Genomic DNA, 26754 nt, shown 5'->3' with positions numbered 1-26754 from the left:
GGCTGGCTTTTGAGGAATGCAACACTGATAGGCTTTGTACCTGGAATTAAAGGAGATTTAAGTGGTATTCCTATGAGTTGACCTGACTCTGAGATCTGCTAGTAGAACAAACTGTGTATTGGAAACACCAAGGAAATTACTTCACTCAAAACCTCTACATGGTGTCTCTTTTACAGCAACCACGATTTCCAGCCCAAGTGAGGGTCAGATAACTATTCAGAGCATTTTCAAAGCCACAAGAGGTGCCTACAAACATGATTTCCTTCGATTGACAGTAAAGTATGAGCATGCAAATCTGAGGTAATTTTGAAACTTCAAAAAATAAAATCTGAAACTTCCAAATTAAAACATAAATGGGGCCACTGACCCTAATTAAACTGTCAGATGTCTGGAACAGCTTCAATGCCACTATTCCAGCATCACACTGCTGCTGGAATTGGACAGTGCTTTAGCAAAGACTCCTCAGTAGTATTTTTCCAAATGCAAAGATGAACCTTTTTCTCTAAAGCATTTGCCTTTCATGTCAGGGGTCAGTTATGGGCCTGTGGGTCTGGGAGGAGGATCTCAGGGTACATGTCTACATAAACCAACTGATTTGGAGACCAACAGATCAAAGGCTGTTCTGTCAGGCAGGAGGAGAGAAAACAGATATGAGACACATCTTAGGACAGGAAAATCATTCCTGAGAGACAGAAACAAGAGGGATAGGCAAGTCAGGCAGAGAATAGCTAGAAATCAGGCCACAGAAAAGGCAGCATGGACCTGAGAAGGACAAGAGAACCTCGTAAGTGGAATGCTGGAGCCCATTGGAAGGAGGGGGCTGTTTCAAGCAAGAGTGAAAAGCCTAAACCCAAAGTGCTGGAGCTACCTGGGAACCTGGGAGAGGAACAACTGCCTGCAGCCACCATGCACTGCTTAACAAAGCAAATGCCAGGCAGAACAGAGGACAGGAGGAAAGGAAAGCAAACTGGCACACAATTCTTGGTTTCACTCAACAAAAGCAATTGAGGGATAGGTCTCAAAAGACGAAGCACTGGATTAAATGTAATGAATTGACTAAAGAATAAGTGACCATGCACCATATTGTAATGCTGAGATTGGGTTTGGGCAGTCCTCTCTGCATGTCTTTTCTGATCAGATAAGACCTCAGAAAAAGATATAATCAGGCCAACAAGTTCTGGATCCCTGGACAGAGTAAATGAGTGCAGAATGTAAAACAGAAAAACATTTCCTCCCCAAACTGCTGCCTACAGTGTGGAAGGACAAACCAACAAGGTTAAAGCATTGCATGGAAGTGCAACTTTTGACAACCACCATCTTCAGCTCCATTAATCCCCCTACTCACCCCCCACCCCACAAATAACAGAGCTGTCCACCATGTATCTTGTGTTCCAACTGCTCACACCCTTTCCTGTAACACTCCAAATGCAGCACATTAGAAGTCCAGAGGGAGTCCACCTCCAGCAGACAGCAGAAGAAGATATGACACTCACGGCATTCACGAATGCACAGAGAACTGTTTAATTTACAGCCACAATGGTGAAACAAACCATTTCAGAGCTTGGACATTCAAAGTTAAGTCTGACACCCATTCTTATATTCACTTATTGTGCTTAAGTATTAGAGAACACAGGATTACATTAACCATACACGACAATCTGAGATCCCTGCGGGACCAAGGGGTGGAAGGGAAGAGCCAGAATGAGGGACCAGCCCCTCAAGTGGTGTAAGCTGGGACAGCTCCATTGCAGGCAACGGAGCCATGGTGATTTACACCAGCTGAGGATATGGCCCTTGAAATGTCCAACTTAACTTTGAATTAACGACTCCCGCGTCACAACCCTTAGTGTCACTGTTCCTTCTGGTTGTGTCTGCCACTTTGAAGGAGGACTAATTAATCCCAAAACCCGCCACGGTCCCAGGGCTGTTGGGTTAGAGCCCAGCTGGACTACAGGAAGTGATGCTTATGTCGTGACACTACTCCTCACAATTTAACAACCATGGACTGCATCCTCATCTGATGTAAATTAGCTTGGGGACATCTGAAGTCAGAAACATTTGCCAATTTATAGTAGCTGAGAACATAGCCCTGAGATTTTTGTGTTTTCTGCCGCATGCTGTATGAACACTGTGTTTGACAACAAAGACTCGTGTGCGTTTCGTTCCTCGTAACAAAATTAACTCAAGACTACCAGTCTCAAACAAACGGCCATTGGAAAAGTCTCCAGTCAGTCTTCACTCTCTCCTGGTGCGCTGAATTTGGCATATAACATGTTTATTTGCTGGCACCAATAAAACCTCTCAGTTTGCTTTGTTTTCAAGACTTTGCTACAAGGCCAGACTCCCTCACGATGTAAATCAGAGCTCCAGGATAGCCAGGGGAGTCACTCCCAAGGAGCTGGCCCACAAACCCAAACCCAACCTTCTCGTGCCAGTCCCACCACAGGACTCCTTCCAAGAGTTGTTTTGCCAACTATTCCACTTAAGTGACTTTGACATCCTTTCATACCTGCACAGTGTCTGAGTGGGTCACATAATGCTTTTCATCTATACGATTTTAATGGATATATGTTTGGTTTTTTCTTTCATTAGATATCTTTTAGACAAAAAAAAAAATAAAAAATAAAAATTAAAAAAAAAAAAAAGGAACGGAGCAACATTATTGGCATCCCACTGAAACATAAATATATAAATTACATTTTATACACTTTTTTAAACGCAGACACATACATTCATGTGCATAACATTGTGAACAGTACACTTAGTGGAAAACAAGCACAGACAATCTTAGTTAAATGTATTTCCAGTTTTGGTGCTCAACAAATACACTGGGAAAATGATCACAAAATAGAACGGTGACTAACTCTATCTCTGCATTAGCATCTGAAGCCAATAATGCCTGTTAGCTAACATTGCTTTGTTTGGTTGAATTTGGACATAGCTACAGGAACAGGAGGGGAATGTTTGAACTATATTTAGAGAAATGGAAAGGTTAAAAATCTCACACTCTGTTGTTTTAAGGTTCTGCAGTTCATTCACATTTGAAGATATTTTTATTTGAGTGGAAACACTGTCTTCAAGACAAACTTTTTTGTTGTTCCAAACTAAGAAAATTCTTTCATCTCTTTGTAGATGTTTCACAAATAAAAGAATCCAGTAGTTCATTTTATATATCCAATGTAATAATCCAAATAAAACAAAGGCTACATAATCCAAACTACTGGGGTGGGGCAGTGATTTTGGCCAAGTGAGTAGCCATGTCATATCTGGCACAGCCCTAAATTTCCAAAGCAGTACAGAAGGATTTATCCATGTGGCTCCCACTGCAATCTGTGGGGAATTGAACATTTAATCCTTTGGCACTTTGAAAATATAGGAGCCGGTGCCAGAGTATTTTATCTGCCCTGCTATAGTTAAAATAGATTTTGATGTTATTTGGGCTATTCTACTACAAAAATATGACCACAAAATGCTTTTTTTTTTCTTTTTTTCTTTTTTTTTTTTTTTTTTTGGTTCAAGAAAACATAGCAGGCTTTCTCAGGTATATAAAACTGTTAATTTTTAGATAAAAATACAAACTTCACCTTTACAAAAACACATATTTCTGTTGAATACACATAAAGCATAACATTTTACCAAAAATAAAGAATTTTAGGTTTTGTTCAAATATTTGCAGCAAGGTAGTTCCCATGCCACCATGACATTATACAATGCAGATCCAAGAATTTGTACATTTCACACAGCTCCAACATGTGAAATAAAAGTATCTGTATACTGATAAGAATGACAATTGCTAACACAATATCACTAGTAGGCAACTGGCATAAGTCTTAAAGAAAAAAAAAAAGGATTTTTGCATGGATATCCTATGATTTGTTTACGCACGTTTCTCTTTTTTTTCTCTTTTTTTTTTTTTTTCTTTTATGCTTTAAATTACGGGGGAGGTTGGGGAACATAAACCAAGAAACGTCTAGAAAATTATGCATAGGTATACCATTTTTATTTTAATACATCTCATTAGTTTGCATCCCACTAGGAGAAATACCATAATACCATTTTGTGTTCTGCTTATTGTTATACCAGTCTTTTATATGTGTTATTGGCAAATGTAGTCCAAGAGATAATAAAAAGCTAGGCAAAGAGTAAAAAGAAAACTTAATAATCACTTTATGGTGTAAAAAAAAAATCCACTTAAGGCTCCCCAGAAGGTTTTTTTGTATAGACTTTTAAAACACCACCAAGCAAGGATGTATTGTTCTATAGTGTTTGCGTGGCATTTGATCATTTCATACATTCCTGCTTTTTTTGTGCCTGAAGTCCACCAGTGTCCATCCATCTTCATCAAGAACGCAGGCACATTTCTTGACGTAAAGCACCGTTGACTGCTCTGACAGAAATCCACTATTCACTTAGATTTTTGTCATGTTTTTGAGTACTTTTGGTATCTTCCATTCACTCAACTGTCTTTTTTTCTTTTCTGTTTTTCTTTCTTTCTTTTTTTTTCTTTTTTGGACAGGGAAGCTTCCTATTGTTTCACAGAGTGCTACAATACTTGCTTTGATGTCACATTAAACAAATGTACACTGTCTCTTTGTTCTCATTAAGTGTTCTTTTGAGCCAGTTTTTTCACACAGGAGAACAAATAAAGTATACAGTCAATAAGCACCATACATAGTAGGTTCAGGAATGTAACAAACCATGTACATCCATGTCCCAGAGAGAAGTATTTTTTCTAGCTTATTTTCACCTTACATCTGCAGGAGAGAAAAAAGATACAATAACTCTATGATTAGAATCAAAGGTCCTGTCCTTGAAGTAGATGACTTAAAAAAAAAAAACTGTTCTGCATGAAGAGTCACTAACCTGGGACAAGAAGTTCTAAATGCTGTTTTGATTGAGTTTACATGCTCACTTTTAAAGTTGAATTTTAGAAAATCTTTGCTTCTATCATACTACTCCCAATAAATGCCTGTTAATCTGAAACAGGATATCAAGTTTAGCATTCTTTAGAAATGATACATTGGTATAAATTAAAACTGCCACTGGGAGTTCACGTGCAAAAAACATGGGCTTGAAATTAAATTCACCATCATCCAGGCGTTACGCACAGACACTGCAAAATCCAAATCATTCCCACTCCAAATACCAGAATCAATTTCAAGTGCTGCAGTTTACATACTTTCAAGTCATTAAGAAATGGAAATTCCATATTTAATTTGGAATGTGTGTCGCCATCATCATACATTGCTAATATGTTGGCCAAAGGATTTCAGTCATTTTTGCACTCAGAGGGTGTTACTTTTTCACTACACTGAAAACCTCATGAATTTTGATGACTGACTATCATCATCCTACTGAGACTGAGCAGACCAAAAATAAAGATCTTAATTTTCTGGTGTAAGTAACACAGGACTCTGCAACACAAAATAAAAAATATTTCTTAGCACCTTTCTGGTCGAGTAAGCAGATCATCAGATTGTGTCAGGTGCATATGCAATCAACCCCAGTTCATGCCAGAACGTGGATTTGATGGTCACACAAATTTGCTGTATGTACACTCAATGTTTCACAGCCAAGGATTGGGAACACAACGATTTGTAACCTGGCAATTCATTCATGCATTATCCCGTGATGCTTTGACCTCAGAAATCAATAATAATGAAACACAAGCAGAGGCAATGGAACTTGATTTCAGAAGCTGAAATAATAGCACCCTCCAATAAAAAAGAAATAAAAAAGGCAAGAAAAGGAAGTAGCTCAAGAATGTAAGATGCTGATGGTGATGTGGAGCTTAAAGGGAAAATACCAGCAGGTAGAATTATCAAAGCCAATCAAATCTAATCTCTTTGCAGCCTTGAGGTAGCAAGTGTCAAGATTTTGAACAGTGATTAAGTTGAAGTGATGATATTTGATTAAGTTTTCCAGTACTTGTGCTATTAGGGTGTTCAGCATATAGGTCCTACCTGAATATCAAATAGTTCCAGTAGGTTTTATGTTGGTTTTAACTTTTTTCGTTTCCGTTTTTTACCTGATTCCCTAGGCCTTCCTGTTAACATAAGGGCAGGGCTGGTGAAAAGCCCTAAGGTAATGCATTTCGTGTAACACTGAAGTCATAAATACTCAAACCGTTTACATTTCAAAGAAATCTCATTATCCCTTGCATTAAAGTAATAACTTTATAACGTCTGATTTGACATTGAGTTTACAAAGTAATTACACAAAAGTAAAGAAATAATAAACGAAGTTGGCATTGCACACGTCATTCCCAGGATCCATCTATAATTACTGTTACCATGCAGTACTCAACATTTGCCTTCAGCTCTGGAGTTGAGCTATTTTCAGCTCACCATCCACTTGCTGGGTGCAAGTTTTGTTCCTATCAGTAATTAAATCCTAGAAATACATATTTTTCCATTATAATTCTGCCCCATGTTTTACACATATCAAAACCAAAAATGTTGATCTTAAAATCACAGCTGCTTCATCTATGGCAATTAAAGACAAATTGGAAAACTGAAATTGATCTAATGAAACTTTTTTTTCCAAACGGGAGACATAGAAAATGTATCAAACCATACCCACATTAAAAACAGCCACTTTAGATGTGGTTTTGTCTAATAACTCCACCTAGTTTCATCTAAACACTCAGCTCAGATTATAAATTAATGTCTAGTAAAATTGCAGCAGAGGTCTAACTTTGCTTTTATAGAAATCCTAATTCCTCCGTTCTGTCCATAGCAACTGAAGTTTACATTTGCTTGGACGAGGATTATGTCTCCATGCTGGATGGAGCCAGTACAGAAAACCCTTCCTCACCCAGTCACCTACAAAATCTATCACCCTTGGGCAGCTTTCCTCCTATGTTCACCTGCTCTTCACTGACTCTTAATTTTGGGCTGGTTCTACTTAAATTCCCTGCGGAGGTGCAAAAAACAAACTTTTGAGGTTGCCTTCAACCGGTATCAGGAGAAAGGGAAATGTCCTTTTTACCATAGTGAATTTCCTGAATAAGTGTGTTGAGCTCTGCATTGATTGCACTACAGTAAGTAGATCAGAGCCAATGATTTTAGATTAATTCAGAATGATTTTATGAAAGCCAGATTGAAAGTAATTTTTGCCCATAAATCTTTCCCCATTGTAGCTCAAAGGTTGTCTTGACAAGGCAAATTTAGGTTTATTGTGACAACTGACAAATTCTTGAGTATACATAGGTAAGGAAACAACATAGGTAAGGAATGAGCAACACTGTTTCCAAACTAACTCCTTAGCCTTGAATCCTGAATTTATTCCCAAGTGCTTCACATTAATTTCATTCATATTTTCCCCAAGGTCAAGTAAATCTCAGTGTTAGCCCTGTCTCCACAAAGTCTAAAGAAATTAGGCAACAGAGTTCACCCACGAGCTGCAACATGACAACCTTTAACTTAGTGAAGCAAGACCTGAACTCTACTGGGCATTTACATTGATTTAAAGGCCAACCTAATGAGAAGTGATACACTTTAAATTTGAAATCCAAACTCCTTATACAGCACAAACTGGTTCTCATTTGGCATCTTCAACACAGAGAAGTAGCTGGATGCTTCTCTATTCAGTTCACTGTAAGCAACGTTTGCTTTATGTTCTTTACTAATACAAAAATAAGGTCCATATGAAATCAGCATTAATGCAAAAATAAAAGGAAAACATACCAGTTTCTTCTTCTCTATAATCTGAATTAGTATTTGATGATGTACAGGTGCATTCCATATGCTCTTCTAATCTCACCAGAACTTCTTTTAATTTTGGCTTTTTTCTAACATACTCCACTTTTGCCACCTATAAAATACGATGAGGTATGTACTGAGACACATCAACATGGTTACAGTTCAGAACTGAAGACAGATAACTATATAGCTCTATTTTTAATGTAGCCAAACCCATATAAAATGTTAGCATACTAATCACCTTTTATCTTAATTGTGCATCGTGTAACTATTTATTGCACAGACTATTTGTTTATTCAAGTTCAGTAGTTTGAAACTATTTTCCCCCAAGAGATAAAACAATTTCCCATTCATTTTGGTTTGATGTTTTAAGCAACTCAGTTTCCACATGTATCACAATAAACTTCTATACAGATTCAAATCAGTGGTTGTTCTTGTAAACTGCCACTTTGAGCACAATCTTCTGTAAGTGTTGTTAAAGGCTGACAGTGAAGGCATTAGATTGGTTTGCAACACATTTTATTATTTACAAATTGGTGTCTCCAGAGCCCTCTGAATGTGAACTGTTCAACCCTACACAACCAGGATCTGAACATCACCTGAGAAAGCAATTTCATTCCTACTCCCTCCCTGCAAAAACCTGGGCTTTGGTCACAAGAGCTCTCAAGCACAGTTTGTAGGTCCAAGGGAACTAGCACTCCTAAACTGGGTACAGCCTTTGGCTTTATTGTGGAAAACTGGCAGACAGAATATTTCTCCCCAGTCCTTCCAACTGTTCACAACTGCACTGCTCCATTTATGGCATCCTTAAAATAATAAAGTCTGGATGGCAAGTTGAGGCTGGGGGAAGGATCATGCTGGAGCAGCTCAGGCTACAGGCAGATCTCTCATCTGAAGGAAACCAAGGCAGAACAGAAGGATGTTGGGGTAAGGGGGACACTGAGCACAAGGACATCCTGACCCACAGGTTGGCAGCCAGGGAGGAGGAATGGCAGAGAGGACAGAGCATTGATGTTCTGGGGTGCTGGAATGGCTCGTGGGATACTGGGCACTGACTTGTCCCAAGTGTAGGGGGCATGATGGTCAGGGCCATGCAAGGGAATATGGCCTAACGTGGGCAAGGAGAGTGCTAGGGAGTTTGTAAGGGGTCCAGTGTTTAGTTCTCAACTGTGCTAAACACTGCAGAATAGGTGGTGATCATTTGCTTGAAATGGAAATCGCTGCAATTAAATCATGGCCTCTCAGACCCACTCATCTGACAAAAGGGCACTGCAGTGTGGCTGTCCCAGCAAACAAGAAGATTACAAATCACAGGCACACAGTATAAATAAGAGATGAGGGAGCAGAAGGACAGGGAAGGCTGGTTGTCTCTAAAGAAGTTACATGACAAAGCCATAAAGGCTGGTCCAACCAAAATCTCCAGCCACCACCAAATGGAGCATTCACAATGACACTCCCAGCCACTATTTCCTTATGCATTTGGTGCGGATTCAATGCCCCAAATCAATCTTCACACTGCAAAAATCATTCCCTTATCCTTTCAAAACTGGAACAAGAGTCTCACAAAATGAGAGTGGATGGCTGGAAAAACTCATTCCATTCCCAGTTCCCAGAAACACTCTTCTGGCTCAGGGGTTGGTCACAACTATCAAGGGCCTCTGAATGCCAGTGAGAGAAGCAAGAGCACAGTTCCTGGCCTTTCTAAAGCCAATGGGAGATCTCCCTGAGCTTTCACAGAGCAAGGAGTTCAGATCCACATTTTAGTCACCACCCCTTGTGTCAACAGGATCTGGAGATGATTTTCATTTCACGCAGCAAACAAAAGTTACAGAGACAGATGCAATAACTAAAGTATCCACATTAAAAGGCATCTTCTGAAACTGTCAGATCTCCATGTAAACAGATTAAGAGGTGGCCATGACATACCAGAGCACTTTATCTGAAAGACTAACTATGGGTTGAAGCAGTATGTTTCAAAATTTCCTATCAGAACCAAACTCCATCAAGCCTTTGAACACTATGATTTGAAAATTTATGGTACAACTGAGTCATCTGGCATCAAAGGATGACTAATCCTTAAAATTTATGAAAACAAACAGTAATTAAGACACCTCCATCATCAGAGACAAAGAAAGGGACCCAGCAATCATGAAACAGCTCTTAGATCTGCCATGCTTATTACAGCTGTTAGAATAAACCAGACTCATTGAAAATTACATGCAACAAAAATAAACTGTAATCAAGCTTTTAAAAGCCTGTCCTTGTTTCGCTTGGTTTTACACACTGAAAGATACATGCAGGTCCTGTGGCTATTTGGTATTAAACAACAGTTAAGAAACCAGCAACAGTAATACTTTGTAGAGGTTCATAATGAATTTATGCAGCAATTTAAAACTGGCTTTTAGTATTGTAGTTAAAATACAATCCAGCACATGTTCCACTGCCCTACTTCACACTACACAAGTTAAAGGAATGTCATTTTGTAGATGTTGCAAATCCTGGAAGTGAAGCTGCACAAACCAGATAGGCTGCTGTGTCTGTGTCACCTGTTAACACCTCCTGCCACACACAATGCTGATCCACAACAGTGAAGGCTGCAGGTCACATTTTCAGTGGGTATAAGCAGGGGCAGCTGTGCCAACAGCATGGGATTTGGCCTTGTGTACAGATGGTTTTTTCTTCTTTGTATTTTTCTCCCTGATGTTTATATTGTACAGTTTCTCAAATATATTACAGAGAACTTTGAGGTGGTCAGTCCTCAACAAATCAACAAGCTCCTTTTACTTGTCTCCAACGTAACAAAAAAAAAAAACCCTCAAACCATCCAGATCCAGAAAATATCACTGTATAAAAACTCTTTGAGAGCAAGACAGTGAAATAACTGATTAGCTTCTCAAATGGCATATAATCAGCGGCACCATACTTGCATCAGTGTAGATTCTAGGTCTACATCCTGCAATGCAGTGTGGTGGCTAAGTAAAAATGAAAATAAAATTTGATAAAAATATGTGGCCTAATGGGAATATCATGGGAACACTTTCAGAGATTCTCCAGAAGAGATAAAATCAGGGATTAATAGCAGGGAAAAAAAAAAAACAAACAAGACTGTAAGCAGAAATGTTCAAAACACCTCCATTATGAGGCTAAAATTTATCAGGGGCAGGAGCTTGCAGGAGAAGTGTCAGCACAGAAAGTTCCTTATAACAGCAGAACTCATGTAAGTGATACCTAAATACTGGATGGAAACAAGCCCAAAAAGCAACTGAATGAGGATACTTCTTGGAATCATCTATTACTTCCATATTAAAGCAACTGCATGCTGACATAACAGAGGGAAAACCTGTCTGTGAGGAAGGTGTGAGTCAGCAGGGACTAAAGGAGCACCAAGGATCCCGTAGGGCCTGGGAAGTCACTGCTGCAGGGACAGGAGGGCAGGAGTGTGGGGTCTCTGTGTCCCTGAGCAGAGCAGACAGACCCTGCCCTCTACCAGGCTGACAGGGCTCCCCATGTTCCGAGGGCACCTCACTGCTCTTCCGCCTTCACCTCTATCTGGGTTTCCTTTGTTTCCCCCATTCCTAAACTGACCTTTGATACCTGGTCCTGCTGGCTGCAACTGCAGTTACGCCACAGCTCAATCCAAGTGCTGCTTATCCCAATGGCAGACGAAAAGAGTTCCTAAAACTGCAAACATGACATACAGCTACTTCACCTACACATCCCGTGTGTTCTGCAAGACCTTTTCAACCTGCTCTGAGGCTGGGTAGCCCTGCTGAACAGCTTGTCCTGAACTCCGGCATTTTTTTCCAACCTCTGAACAACTCCCCAGTGACAGCTGAGGAGCTGCTCCTGCCTGCATTCCCTTCTATCCAGCTCCTTTTCTCTGCACCTCACCCTCATATTAATGTACTCTAAGAATATACTAGGTTATGATTCCCCAGATCAGCTCAACATTGAATATGCAGAAATGGCTGAAGCTGGCAAGGCTACTGCTCAAGGCCAACCTGAGGCAAAGCTGACCTAGATGGAGTCATTTAGCTCTTGTTTCTTAATTTGCATACAAGTACTGCTGCAAACAACCATATTGTTCAGCTTGGCTATTCAAAATTAGAAGTACAAGCAGGACTTGTTCCATAATATTAATTATTTTCTGCTTCTGTGACCAAACCTACCAAGAACAACACCAAGCTCAAAAAGCGTCTTGGGAAGACTCTTGCTCAGAACCCCCAAAAATTACGGTCTGGTACTTGGTAAAGACTTGAACTCACTGGACAGAAGCAACAGGATCTGCAGATGTTACTGAAATGCTTTTGCATACAGAGGAGAAAATCTCCCTGTAACAGACACCAACACCCCTAACTCCTCCATCCTTGCCACCAACGCTCTATAAAGAGAGAAATAGAATCCTTCCTTCCATCCAAGAGCAGATCCCAACCAGCCTCTTCATCTCAGCCTGAGCTCTGCAGGGCTGTGCAGATGCAGTTTGCTGAGCAGAGATGCCTGTAGGGCCAGGAGGCTGTGCTCTCATGGGCTCACTGGCACTGTGCAGGGAAAATCCACCTTTCACTAATAAAACCCAACCCCATGAAAGGGAAGCCTTACAAGACCCATTTCAGGGAAGCTGTTCCACCAACCTCCCCTGGCTTGGAGCCTCCCTAGAGATTCAATTCCACATTGATGGTATTTCACTGATGAGAGCTCAGTGAGGACAAAGAAAGGACATCCCCAAACCCTCCAGCCTTTGAATCATGTCCCAGGAATGAAATGCCCCAACACAAGCACCTCCACTGCTCCTCCCACATTGCCCCAGCCATCTCTTAACCTTGACTACAGTGGCCCTCAGTGAGACAAAGAAAACACCCTTTGCTTTCGCCTGTTGGATGATGCAAACCCACTTGCTGACCTTTCTGGATGAACATTTTTCTAGTGTGAATGGGCCAGCTATGATCTCACTACCTTGTCAATGAGGAGGAAGCGGGGAAAGCCTTTTCAATGTTCCATCAAAAGGGAGCTTTTATGCAGTCTGACATCAGGGGAAAACACAAGCCGGCTTTCCAACTGCACTGCAGAGCAGCTGAGAAGGCTCTCCAAAACCGCTCCCACCTTTCCAGGGACCCTCGCTCCGAGCCAGCTACTTAATGGCATGAGCAGACATTCAGCTCTAAACTTAGGATTGGCAAAAGGCTCAGAAAACCATCAATTACATCAAAGCTACAAGGGGATCTGACTCTGGAGGGCATAAATATGGATTCTGTTCTAAGAGTTCTGGTGTGACAGTGGGGTCAGCCTACAACCTTTACAATGAACATCCTGTTCCTGCTTGACCTCTTGTCCTTTTTTTCCCCTGCTACTTAATGACTGTTTGGAGCAGTCTTGGAGCTTGGAAAAAAAAAAAAGTCCTCCAAAGCTGGCTGACGTATATTGATATTGCTGGTGGCAATATATTTACACAGCCACGAAATGCAGCTGCTCAGCTGAGCCTACTTTTAGCTTGTGCCCTACTAAAATGAATGCAAATCTAAAAGCACTACAACCGGCTGAGAGACTAAAATTCCTTCAACGTGGTGGTGTGCTGGGGGAAGCAGCCCCAGCAGTGACATCCTGCAAAGCCGCTGCCGGGAGTTTGCAGCTCTCAGGGAACACTCATTGTCCCAGCAGCAGGGGGACAGCCAAGACCCTCTCTCACATCTGTCATCTCCCCCATCCCTCAGGGGCAGGAGAGGAGCACAAGGTTGCAATATCACACACAGGTACCAACAGCAAGTTCATCACACACGTCTCAGCTCTTTGCTGAGCACACTCAGCTGCTCTGTACATATTCACTGCTACACAAAATCAACTTGAAGCTGCATCAAACCCAAAGGCAACAGCACTAAATATCACAACCCTGAGGCACTTTGCTGTTTAGCTCCTATTCCTAATTGCACTCCTTCAGTTTGTTCTCAGCCCTCAAGTAATTATTCAAATTTTTACCTCATTTTTAATTGTTTCTGCAAAGCGTATCCCACAAAGGCAAGGCAGCAAGCAAATGTAAAGTATGATTATTTTTGGGAACACTGAGGGAATCTCAGATGTTTCTCCAGCTTATTTGGATGCAAAAACATTTCTCAGATGTTCAGAAACAGAAAAGAAAAAGAAAATCTGCCCAGACTCATGTCTGCATGTACGAAAAACAGTGTATGAAAAACAATGAAATGGCTTAGGTGCCTTATTTTTGTTCTAGGATGTACCACACTAAGTCAACAGCACTTTTCTCATAAAATCCATTGCAAGTGCAGCAATCAGCGTGGTGTGCTGAGCAATTTTACATTCAAGAATGTGGTGAGGTTTATTTTAATTCTGCTCTTAAGAAATTCAGGGCAACAAGAACTCAGAGTCTTCACAATATGAATGCTAAGTGTAAGTCTAATCTCCTACACACAGATGTAGATCAACAGTACTTGTTTGAATACTGATAAAAATTAGAACACAGTGAAGCCAAATGAACATAAATATTTCACGTAATATTTACTGGAGAGTTGCAATAGGGATTTTGTCTAATGAGTGAATACAGCATGAAGCTGTTGAGTCTTCTATCCCTGGGGTAAGAAAATTTGAAACACATTTTTTCAGATCAAAAGTGTTATGTTGTCAAATATAAAAGCCCAATTTAGGCTGCATAATATTTAATTAAGAAAACAGCATTCCATACTGTGATTTATTTATTTTTTAAAGTCCAATGCCCCTTGAGTCATTTTATCTTCTTAACTTTAAGATCTGTACTGTGCGAGATCATGGGAAAGGCACAATCAACTTTATTTTCATTGCAAAAAAAAAAAAAAAAAAAAAAAAAAAAAAAAGAGAAAAAAGAGAAAACCTAAAGGGAATCCTGTGAAAACCAAATCCAAACCCAAGATTTTCCAACGACCATGTAACTTGAAAGGCCATCTGCTCACACAAGAGGGAGAGGGGCATTCTATCCAAGGATGGACAGCAGAGATTTGGGTCACACAGGCACAGGGATACGGGGAGTTTCCAGGCTGAAGAGGACCCAGCAGGGCCCTGCAGCCCCCTGCTCACCTTGACACTCCTGTGGTGTATCCGGGAGGGCTGGCACTTGACGCTGCTGGTGTTGCAGCAGCCGGTGCAGCGCTTCACCTCCACGCAGGGCGGCCATATCAGGAAATTGGCCGAGGTGGGGTCGATCTGGCTCCGAGGTATCTCGTAGATCACCGTCCGCGTCTTGCACACCGCCGGGATGGCCTCCTCTGTGGGCACAGGAGAGTCACAGCCCCAGGTCAGTGAGCAGCTGCACCAGTGCTCCCAGTCCCCACTGGTCACTGGAGAGCCAGTGCTGAGTGCTGTTTGCTCACAGCTGAGCTGCGGTGCTACCCTGGAGACAAGCCTGACTCGCTGCCAAAGCCCAGCCCTACAGTGAGGGTTTCCAGTGGCCTGGCTCCCAACACAGCTTGGAGCACATACCATGAGATAAGGCAATCCTGGCTCTGGAAGTGACAGCAAGCCAGGAGCTCCTCCACATTCGATGACCCCCCTAGTACAGCCTCAGAGTGACTGCAACAGCAGCTGTTGTTTTCCAGCACTGGGGTCATCACTGCACACAAATACCATCACACAAACGTGCAACACCTGGCAAACACCACCTCAAGTTAAACCCAAGTTAAACTGAGGACTATCTGTATCATTCCCAATTTGTACAGCTGGGAAACAACCTGCACCAGCTTCAAACTTTCAAGACTTGGGTTTCCAGAACTTCCAGGACTTTAATATCCCCACATCAGGGGGTCTGGTTCATCTACCGTTCCAAAGGGCAACTGCCATTTTTATCTGAAGTTATCAAAGTACATGGTGAGTTTTATTTAATTTGTTATTTCTTGAATGATGCAAAACCACGAGAGCAGCATGACCGAAAAAACAGCAGCTAAACCAATATCCTGGCAGGCTCAGGTAAGGTGAGCTCATGAAGGATTATAAAGAGTAGCTCTTTACTACTGTGTGACACTGCCATGATCCAAACTATGTATCATCATCAACTCAGGGACTGTTTAAGAAGTCAAGTTGATATTTCAAAACAGTCCAGAAAAAAAATAGCAATTGCAGGGACAAGTTGTTTGCTGATAAGTTCTCCAAAGACAGCTGGGATTTTATTTCTTTTTTTGCCTTACACTGGAAGCTTGTGATAGCTTTGGGTTAGATGTGTCAGGGAACTGGAACACTGCCTGCACTTCTTCACTTAGTTCTTAAGTACAAGAAGCTCAGGCCTAGCCTGTGCCTGCAACATGGAAATCTAGGCTCAGTTTTGAAAGAGATGCATTTCAATACACTAAATAGAGTGAAAATCCTTATTCTCAGCCCCCAGTGCCATGAACTCAAGAAAATTAACAGATGCAATACTGCAAGATAGCTGGCAACTCCTACAAGTTATTGAGCACACCCAGTTCCCAGTGCCTGTGATGGGGAGGCACTCAGCACCTTGCAGGGTGAGGTGCCTACGTCGCCGGCTGCTCCAGAACCGCTGCTCTCCCGAGGCACCCAACGTGCCTGCCAACTCACACTGCAAATCCCTGCTGGCAGCAAGCTGGGCCAGCTCTGCCTACCACCACAGCTCCAAGTACAAACACTCTGAGCTACCCACCACGGATAACACCATGGATGTTTTCCACAGTCCAGTGGAATGGTGGAACGCCCACACCGGATCAGATGGACAAGCACTGCACGGAAATCCTATTGGCACATCCCTTTTTTAAATTTATATTTGGGCTTTGGTGGATCACCGTTGTTATTAGTAAGGACAAAATCCCCTGTAAACATGCCTGGTGCCCTACACAGTGACAGAAATCAATGCCCCGGCGTTTCCATCAATGGCTTTTAATTTTTGGGATAAACTGTATTTTTCTTGTGAATAAAGAGTCAAGCTGTTTCCTTTTGTGGAGCTTCTGTACTGAAAACTCTACCAACTGTTGATGTTTTTTAAAGCACACTGCTGTAGTTGTTCCCCACACTATGAATTATACATTGAATATCACAGCATTTTCTAACCGAGGTCTAGCTTTCCAACATGCTGCAACAAGAAAGTGAATGTAAAGAATTTGTGCATGTCTGTCTCCTATGGACATCCTCCAGAAGACAGCTTCTCAGGCAACGGCTCATTTTGTGCAAAAAGAAAGGCAGAAGCTAGAAATGGCCCTTTTTTTCCTTTGTGCATGTCACATTTTTCTAGTGAAATGTCCTGCTTGGCTGACCAAAAGTTCCCCCTCTGCCTTCACTCCCAAAGTACAAATAGCTTGTTTCTTACCAATGCTTCTTTTTCTGCGAATGGGCACAGGACTGTTCTCTTGCACATGTTTAGCAGAATGAACACTGTAAGGTCTCAAGTTTGTTTCTGAAACATCATCATATCCTAGAACAGGAAACAAAATGTTAAACCTCAGGTATGTTATTTGCACCAGTGTTGTTACAGTGCTGTTCCACAGGTACAAATTTGTGTTGTTCATAGGCACAAGACCAAATCCTGCTACAATTAGTCTAATGTAACCCCTGTTAATGCAATTGCAAGGGCATAAGGCAGGGAAGGAAGACACAGACATTGAATGTCATGTATAGGCATGCACAATTTAATTCCAATATCCATTTCCATACCCAAAATCCCCAAAAACACACACTGTGGCAGAGAACCATACCTTAAGTAAAACAGTTGCATTTTTATGTGAAAGGCATAATACGGCTTTTTTTACTGGAAAGGTGTAGAAATAGGAACAATAATCCTGCATGTGAAATGTTTCTTACAAACATTTTGAAGTTCTGTATGAGGCAACAGTAGAAAATATGGTATTAGACCCAACAGCAACAATGCTGCCTCTGTAAATCTTCTGTTGCTTGGTTTTCAGGGCAGTACTAGGACAGAATCAAAAGCAAAAAGTAACTAGCATGGGTTTCCTTTTAGCCTCTCTGTTGCAGAACAAATCCCCTGTGAAGTATCCTAACCTTTGGAGGGGCATCTGAAGCTACTGCAAACTCTGGGACTGCATCCAGGCTTGTCTTGTTCCCTAAATAAGCCTACCACATGGGTTAAAGGGCCATGAGAAAAAGCAAAGATGGAAAACTTGGCATTTCATTTATCATAAAAAACAACAAAATAACTGCTCCAACTATTTGGGTTTGTTAAGTGAAGCAGTTCAGGTCGTGTCCCATGCCGTGGGGTCTGAAAACCACAAGCACAGTCTGCAAACGGGGGATCAGGAAGAAGGAAGCGAGCAGAGAACTGCACACAGACCCCAAGACACCCAAAGTAAGGGGTTTGGCACTCTGCTGCTTGGAGTGTCCTCTGGAACATCACTGCAGAGTTTCAAGGTTTCACTTCTGGCTCCTAAGAAAACTGTGACGTGCTCTAAAAAAATGCAGAAGGGTATTACACAGTACTCAATTACCCTCTCTGCAAGCTACCAACACCCTACACTCCCATCTTCTGCACTGTCACACTCCCTGCTTCCAGTTTGTTCTGTACACACAGCTGTCTGTCTCTGGAACTTGTTTTAATCTCAGCTTTATTAGTAACACACATCATAAGGCTCTGCTCCACAAAACAACCAACTCCTTTTCTCCTCCCTCCAAGAAATTGTGCCCTAAGGAACACATGGCTTGTGAAATCACCTGTACAGCCAGGTGAGACATGAAGACAGCAGGATCTTCAGCACCTCAGAAAGAGTTCTGCATCTCAGGGTTTATCATTACTTCTTGGAAAATACTATAGTAAGCAGCTAAGAGAAGATAAAATCGGAGGTCCAAGAGGTAGTGCCAGGATCACCCACTGGTCCTGCCTATTCTCCTCATCAGCTGAACAGATCCTTGTAGGAAACTAGTCATTGTGAAATCCACAGTCTCAATTTATCCAAGTAAGTTGGCTCCTGGTTCTTATGTATGGTACTTGCTTCCCATAGATTTCGATGGGAAATTTTGGAACCTGACTAATGAGCTGGTATTGGGCCTTAATTTGCAGTCCCAGTCCTGTCCTGTAACACAGCAATGACTAAAGGGTTTTATTTCTGCTTTTATTGCACCCCAGACTCCAGAAAACTCATCAGTGGTATAAATAAAATGGCTTGCCAGAGATCCCACAGGAAGTTTGCAGCTGAGCTGGGGAGTGGAGCCAGGTCTCCCACATCCCATTCCAATGGCAACAGGCCATCCACCTGATCCCAAATGGTGTTATGCAAAATGAGGATCCGTTCTGATGTGCCTCCAGCCCTCTTCTGTTTCCTAGCACTCAGCCACCCAACACCTTAATACCGACCTCCTTTCTGGCAGCTTTGAGTTGTCACAACCTCTCCCTCAATTGGAGGCAATGAAGTGATACTGGAAAGCAGCATGAATTGTGCTCAGCCTGAGATCCAAGCTAGGCTCAGAGCAAGAACCATCTCCGTGCACAAGCAAACAGTGTTTAAAAGGAGATTAAACACAAAAGTAATGCCTCTAATCCCAACTGCTTGGTGGGCACAGGCATCAGGCTGGAAAAGGAAGCCAGCAGGGCTGCCAGTGCTACAGCAGGGCTGGGCCACAGCTCCTAATCCCACACTCAGCAGTGCTGGCACAGCTCCCTCCTAGCACGGAGGATCCCTCACTGCCTCCTTTAAAGAAGCTGGTGAGAACCAAAGACTGGTATGACCAGCTAACCAGTGTGTGTTAATCATGTTCTTACACACAACTGCTCGACTCAGCTGCAATTACCCATTTTCCATCACCACATTTATAAAGCCATTTATAAATGACACCTCGAGGAGATGTGTTGCTTATAAGGTGAAGAAGGCCTCTGGCTTATACTGCACCTCACTGTCTCACTACATATCTTAAGCATGTAGAGCAGTTCCTAAGTTCATGTCTCTCTGTGAGGGTCACAAAAAGAGATCTACACAGCCAGTTCAGCAGAACAAGTTCCTGTCAAGCCTCAATGCGTTATCTAACACAAATTATATTATTTCTATCAACACATCATCCAAGTTTGGTTTAATAAACAGAATCATGGGGCATGGCTGGAGCCAGAAGACACTACAATGCTAAAGGCACTTGAGTGTCCCCCCCTGTTTCCCACAGGCATTTGGAAGGAATTCCATTTCCCAGTGAAGTCTATGGGAAAATCAATGCAATGCTCAAGTCAACATGAGTCCTGCCCAAGCAGGAGTGAAAAATCACCAAGTCAGCTTTGAAACTCACACTGGGCTCTGAATGTGTGGCCAGAAGATTTCCTTTTATTTCATTAAAAGCACGATACTACAAAGAACACTCTCTAGTTTGACTTTAAGGAAGGGTGATATTTAATTTGTATCAGTTTTTCCCCCAAACTGCTGATTTAGTTGCAGGGTGAGGATAAGCTCTTAGCAAAGGAAATGTGAGTTTATTGGTGCTTTGCACCTCACAAAATGAGGCTTAGTGCAAAAAGCCTAGAAATGGGTGGTTCTTAGTTTAGAACTCAAACACTGCTCTCACCAAGTGAAGATGGAGGATGCTGCACAGAGCCAGATCAGTGCAGCTTTCTTTTAACATTTTAATAATAAAAAAATGTTTTCGTGGCAGCCGATCAAGAAATTTCTCTGTAATCTTTTATGTACTGACAACGTATCAATGATGGGCATAAAAACTCTTGCAATTAGCCTTGGTCAATCCATTAGTGTAGCTGAAATTGTTCTTTTTTGTCAGATTGGCAATTTTCCACTGGGTCATGGAATATAAATCACAGAGTTCCTGTGACATTCTGCCAATACATGATTCCTCTTCTCACTCAAGAAGCATGTGGAAAGCATCTTAAATTTACGGCTATTTTCTATTATCAATTTATACTTTTGCTTTTCCGTCTTCTTACCAAACTATTTTATGTGAGGTACAACCCCCAACATATGCAAAACCTAGATTTCACTTTGATGTGCATCCAGAAAGAACAGATCCAAGACTTCTAGTACCAACAGCAGCAGTTTAGGAAATTCTTATAATCTCTTTTTTTTTTTTTTTCAGGAATTCAATGTAAGGTACAATAAACTGAAATGGTCTGTCTTACAAATAGGTCCTAGAGCCAGAAAGCCCACGGCAACATCAGTCTGGTTTTTTGATCTTCTTTTTGGCTGATGCAAAATTTGCCCTTCTGACATCCAACTGCAGAGATAGATGTCATTACGTTTTCAACTTTGATCTGTTAAAGAAAATATAAGTAGCAGCTTGCAAGATCCTGTTTTGTTTAGGTTTTTGGGGTTATTTTTTTTTTCCTTTACCTAGGTGTGATCAACCAACCGTAAAGGAGGAGGAGTATTCCCTCATCTGTCTCAGGAAAAACACAGGCCACACATGGAAGGTGCCTCTCATCGTGTGTAAGAGTTGCAAGGGAAGCCAAAACATTGCACTGCAACATCCTTCATTGAGCACCACCATCACCAAAACCCGCAAAGTCAACAGCACATTTTCCAAAAGACTGAGCTCTGCAGCAGCCTAACACTTTCTCCATGGAAGTATACAGTTAATTTAGAACATTTCTCCACTCAACAAAAGCTGCTCTGCTAGTTCTTAATCACAGGCCGTTAAATTCACATGGCCTAAGGTGACCCTGGTGGATGCCCTTAACCCGTGCAGAGAGGCACACTCAGCCCTGCCTTTCCCCATGCAGGCAGATGACTTGGGGAAAATCTCTTCCCAGCGGGAGGCAAACATAATAGGTGATGAAATGAACTCTACCTCCCACAGGACAGATGGGAGAGGTGAAGCGCGAGGAGAAAAACCACACTGCTGAGCCAGAGAGAACTTCCCAGGCAGAGCAGAGGAAATGCCCCCGTTCTGGGGATTGAGTCTGCTCGTAGTAAAACTGTACTCTGCACACTAGAGCTGCCTACTTCCTGGGACTGTGCATGCTTTCTCCTTTAAACAGGGTCAGACTCTGCTCTCCGTCACGCCAAGGCAATTCTGTCACTGCCTCTGGATCCCAATCGCAGCAAATCCATACGAGACCCGATTTCCTGATAGAAACAGAGAATTTTCATGCTGCCTTTACCCTCCAAGTCACACATGCAGCACTGGGCTCTGACAAACTGGCCTGGATTTTCTTTTTTGAATACAATGATAAGCTCCATGTTGGGTAGTGTTTTTCTTTAAGTAATATGCCAGATGGTCTGGGGGTGTGGTTTCTAATTTTATGAAGGGGGTTATCAGTCATCTCTGTGCTACAATATAGAGACCAAATCTGTCAGAATAGAAGAAAAACCTGCCCACTCTGACTTACAAAACTTACTTTTCCAATTAAAAATATGTTTTGCATTGCAGGAGAGAAAATGACTGTTCTTCCTTCATTTTCCACAGATTCTGCCTTGTTACTCAGGAATATCAGACATTTTCTTCATGCATGCCTGATCCTGCAAACTCTTAGCCTACAAGATCATTCTTAATTCTCAAGTCCACCCACTGAGTTTAAACAGGGCTACTCACATGCAGAAGGACTGGCAATACCATGCACTAAAACGAGGGAGAGAATAGTCACTGGAGTGATTTTGTTCTGAGCCCCAGCTGAAAAGGAGTACAGGCTATAAAAGAAATATACCTACTGTACAAGCCCTCACTGAACTGGCTGCTCCCTAAAGGCAATTGCAGCCCTAAGGAAATACATTTCAGAAGTATCATCTTACCAGGGACAACGAGAAAATATTTGATTTGCTAATTCAAGCTACTAAATATATATAAATACTAAATATAGTAAACAGGCCCTATCCTGTTTACTGAGGAAAGCACGGCAATTTCAATACTCGATTAGTCACTCTGATAAGCCTTTAGTAAGAATTACTCATGACAGTAAAGCCTGCAGGACTGTGCCCAGGAAAAGCAAATGTGGGTAGTACAGACGGGTTACTCCATGAAAAGCTAACCATGCCTGAGCAGCTCAGAGCACAGCTCAGCACACAGGCAAAAGCAGCACTCACATAAGCAAGAACCGGGTGAAAGGCTGAATATTTTGGTTTTATTTTTTAATATTGTTTGAGTTCATGTCTTAAGGAATTACTGTTTCACAGCGAGATAGTAAAATATTTATGTCTCTTGTTTCTCTAATGGTTTCTAAACTGACAAAATTCAAAAAAACAGCAAAATGAAACGGGTAAACTTGTGGCTGAGCTTTTCCATTTTTGGTCTTGCATCCTCCAGTTAATATTCACCACGAGGTAAATAATTATTTTCTGATATAAATTTCTCTGCTACATCTACCCACTTTTTCAGCTCCTGCCGTTGCCCCACTTGTCTGCCTGATTCTCTTGCAATGGAGCCATGTGAACTTTTGCTCTCCTTCTAAGTGGTATTTAAAAATGAAGCATGTGCTTGTTACGCTGAGGTATTTGAAAAAATAATGTATTCTGGTAGCTACAGAACCCTGACTCAAAGGCAGGAGCAGCATGCACTATTTTAAAATGCTAGCACTCAGATCCAGCCCTCCTACAAGAGCAGCCAACTCCACCGACTTCACTGGGAAAAAGATTTTAGCAGTAGTGCACTTGTCTGGTCCAGAACAGCCTTCAGTGGGGAAACATGAACTGCATACCCCTGCCCTGTTGTGAAAGTTTCCTTAATTGTGGTGAAAAACAACAGTAATGAAGCACTGCTCTCCAAAAATATTAAACCGATGCCAATCTGGTAATTAGTAATTAGCCTCTCTGGTGAAGCGTTGTGCAAGACAGAAATACTCCCATTTTCAGTGCAATGGGAAAACGTTCGCTCCCTAATGACGTGAAAATGGAAAGCTGTGAGGGTAAAATACATTCCTGCTCCTTAATAGAGCACTGTACAAACAGCACCGAGTTAAACTCTAGAAGGATCCTGCAACTCTGAATGAAGGTGATTGAACCTGGCACAGACTTTACAAAAATACACAGCATATGGTTTAAAAGGAGATGGCCCGGTACCAATGCAAGCAAGAACTCATTCATTTTTCTCCATGTTTGTGCTTCAGCAAGATGCAGGCTTCCCCTGGGCACATCAAAGGTGCCGGGTTTATTCTCTCTCAACTGAGGGAAGAAACCAGCAGGAACAAAGTGCATCAAGTAAAACCAAATGATAAGGAAGCCAGCAATACACCACGCTTCTAGATCTGATTTACTGCTGCAACGATCTGTTAAACTGCACGTTCTCACTACACCCATTTGCATGCCTAATGATGCAGAAAATAACCTGCTCTATTTTCTTTTGAAAAAAAAAAAAAAAAGAAACAAAAAAAGAAAGTGTATTTTTGAGGGTAAGCTTCATATGCAGGTTCCTGTTTAAAATCAGCGTGGACGGTTTATTTTCCTTTTAATAAAGCCCAGCGCTTGAAGAGACATTACTTCATTCATAAATATTGTTTCAAATATTTTAAATACCTCTAGGACAGTAGTTTAAAGATAACAGAGCAATGCGAGACCAACAACAAACCTTACAGCAATTCTTCTCCGCCTGCGAGACGGAGAGAGCTCTGAAAACACGGGGGGCACACGGTCCCTCTCCACCCTGAACCCCAGGAAGTTTTAACCCCGATGGGCCCCTTGGCCGCCGCCTCGCAGTGACAGGACAGGCACGCAGGGCGGGGGGCTCCGGGGCCGGTCCCGCCGGCTGTCCCGGGGATGCGCGGGGGATGCGCGGGGGATGCGCGGGGGATGCGCGGGGGATGCGCGGAGCTCCCCCCGGGGCGGCGGCGGCCCACGGCGCGGAAGGAAGGAGGACGGGACTAATTTACCTACGGAGTCAATCTCCAGGAGGCGCTGCAAGTCGCGGATGCTGTGGATCTCGCTGTGCGCCAGCCGCTCGATCAGCTCCTGCGGGATCTCGGCCTCCTTCAAAGACACACACACGGCGGGTCACCGCGCGGTCCCGCCCGCAGCCGGGGAGGTGCGGGCTGTTTGCGGGACGTGCGGGGATGGAGCGCGGGGAAAATCCAGGCACACACCCCCCGGGGCGCTCCGCGGGGCTCCGGAGCGCTCCCGCCGCCCCCGCGGGGGCTGCGCGCCGACTGCGCCACGGCTGAGCGGGGCGGCAGCTCCGCACGGCCCCGCCCGGCACCGAGAGCCCCGCGGTACCGAGCCCCGGCCCCGCTGGGCGGCTGGAGCCCCCCGGGCAGCGGCCGGACCCACCCCGGGCAGCGGCCGGACCCACCCCGGGCAGCGCTGCCCAAGTCAAGTCCCCGCGGGCTCGGGCTCCCCCGAGCCGGGCAGGAGGAGGAGGAGGAGGAGGAGGAGAAGAAGCGCGTCCCCCGGGGCTCCGCCATCCCACCGGCGCCCACGCCGCAGCTCCCGGCGCCGAGCGGAGCCGGGCCCGGGAAAAGTTGGAGCCGCCGAGCCCCGCGCCCGCCCCGGGGACACCTGTAGCGGCTCCGCGCCCCCTCCGAGCCCCGCGGGCAGGCGGCCGGGACAGCTCCGGGGGAGCTTCACAAAGCGGGGAAGGGCGATTTGGGGCGCGGGGGTTCGCCCGAGCTCTGCCCGAGGCAGTGGCGGTGCCCGCGGCCGCCGTGAGCAGCGCTGGGCGCCGCGGGGGCGGCACGGCTCTCCGCACCTTCCGCACAGCCGCGGGGCGTGGAGATTTTATCGGATATTTATTATATATATATATAATATACATATTAATTGTTAAGGGCAGCCGGCACCCGGGCGCGGAATGCACGGTCATTCCCCTTCGCTTGTGCCAGGCACGAAATGGCAACTCGCTCCCGGCTCGGCCGGCGGGGCCCGGGGCAGGGCAGCGCTCCCGGGGGGCCGGGGCAGGGCAGGGCAGCGCTCCCCCCAGGGCCCGGGGCAGGGCAGGGCAGCGCTCCCCCCAGGGCCCGGGCACGGCGGGGATGCCCCCAGCCCAGGCGGGCAGCCCGCTCCCTCCCGGGGCCCCGGGGACCGGCAGCGCAGGAAGCCGCTCTCACCTACCTCGGAGAAGGTAAAGGACAGGTAGCCAAAACCTATCAGCAAAACGCAAGCCCAGGTCCTCATCGCGGTCTAGTGCACTTTAGACACGGAGGGAAGGCGAGGCTGATGGAGAGGGGCTGCAGGCCGGCTCCTGCCGCGCAGGAATTCAGTACCATCCCTCAGGGGAAAGGCGGCGGGGCGGCTCGGGGCTCCTCCGCATCCAGGGCGGGTCGGGGCTGCCCGGGCCGGCGGTGGCTCAGTGACGGCGCGGCCGCTGTTTGTACGTTCCCCTCGCTGCGGGATCGTGGCTGCTCTCCCTTCTGCCGCTCTCGCTCGCTCCTCTTGGCTCTTAGGACTAGACCAGCCGGTACTTCTGCATATTTGCTTAGATCAGACCAAAGTGAAACCCAAGGAGTCGATCCGGAGCGCAGCCGAAACGCCCATCACCTGTGTGGGGCGGCCTCCCCCCGCTCCGCTCCGCTCGGGGCCCGCGGGCCGCGCTCTCCGCCGGGGCCGGGCCGCCCCCCCGTGCCGTGCCTGCCCTCCGCCCGGCCCCTCCTCGGACACGGCAAAAATCAAAAAAAAAAAAAAATCTTTATTGATACGGAGCGAAGTGTTTTCTCTCGCCGAGAATGGTCCCGCTTCCCTCCCCGCGCTGGGGCGAGGTCAAAAATAATAATTAATTAGGAATAATAGAAGGGACAAATCGGAGCGGTATTGCAGGATCTCGCGGGCTGCCTTGGTGCAGTTCCTGCTCCACTTTGCACGGGAGAAAAAGACAGGAGGAGGAGGAGGAAGGGGGAGAAAAAAATAATATATATATATATATGTATATATATATATATATGCAAGAAGGTTTAAATCCCAAAGGGATCGGAGACGAACTGCAACTCCAAGCGGAGGGAGGCTGGGGCTGTCTCGGAGCGCTGGCCGGTGTGAGCGTGGCCCCGGCGAGGAGCAGCCTTTACCGGGCCGGCCCCGGCGAGGAGCAGCATATACCGCGCCCGCCCCGCCGTGCCCGCCCCCGCCCCTCCTCCCGGTACTCCCGGCACCAGAGCCACCAACAACGAGCCGCGGGGGTGCCGCCGGCTGCGGCGCCTGCTGGGGCCGGGGGCTGTGCCCACAGAGCGGGGAGAACAGGGAGCCGGCGGCGGGCAGGGCCGGGCCGGGCCGGGCAGGGC

At 44.4% G+C, this 26754-nt stretch overlaps 1 protein-coding gene across 4 annotated transcripts in view; it reads right to left on the bottom strand.

Annotated features, from left to right (window-relative positions):
* PDGFA (platelet derived growth factor subunit A) overlaps positions 1-26522 on the bottom strand; it is a 35054-nt gene extending 8532 nt beyond the window's left edge. The window contains exons 1-8 of one of the 4 annotated variants that reach the window (XR_014591199.1): positions 25595-26522; positions 24421-24517; positions 16993-17097; positions 14760-14947; positions 7689-7815; positions 5964-6046; positions 4864-4977; positions 2538-4754 (exon numbers count right to left, since the gene is read on the bottom strand). Coding sequence is in view for 3 of the 4 variants with exons in the window: in XM_083872751.1 (XP_083728877.1) it covers positions 5991-6046; positions 7689-7815; positions 14760-14947; positions 16993-17097; positions 24421-24517; positions 25595-25657 (636 nt within the window). In the remaining variant the exon portion in view is untranslated. Of the gene's footprint in view, positions 1-2537; positions 4755-4863; positions 4978-5963; positions 6047-7688; positions 7816-14759; positions 14948-16992; positions 17098-24420; positions 24518-25594 lie in introns of those variants that run through there. The other 3 variants (XM_083872751.1, XM_083872752.1, XM_083872750.1) reach the window with 3 other exon arrangements.
* Between the last annotated feature and the right edge of the window lie 232 nt (positions 26523-26754).

The sequence above is a fragment of the Zosterops lateralis genome (genome assembly GCF_965231275.1).
Source record: "Zosterops lateralis genome assembly, chromosome: 15".
NCBI classification, from domain to species: domain Eukaryota; kingdom Metazoa; phylum Chordata; class Aves; order Passeriformes; family Zosteropidae; genus Zosterops; species Zosterops lateralis.
The sequence above is the reverse complement of the archived record's forward strand: the minus strand, read 5'-3'. Positions and strand labels throughout refer to the sequence as shown.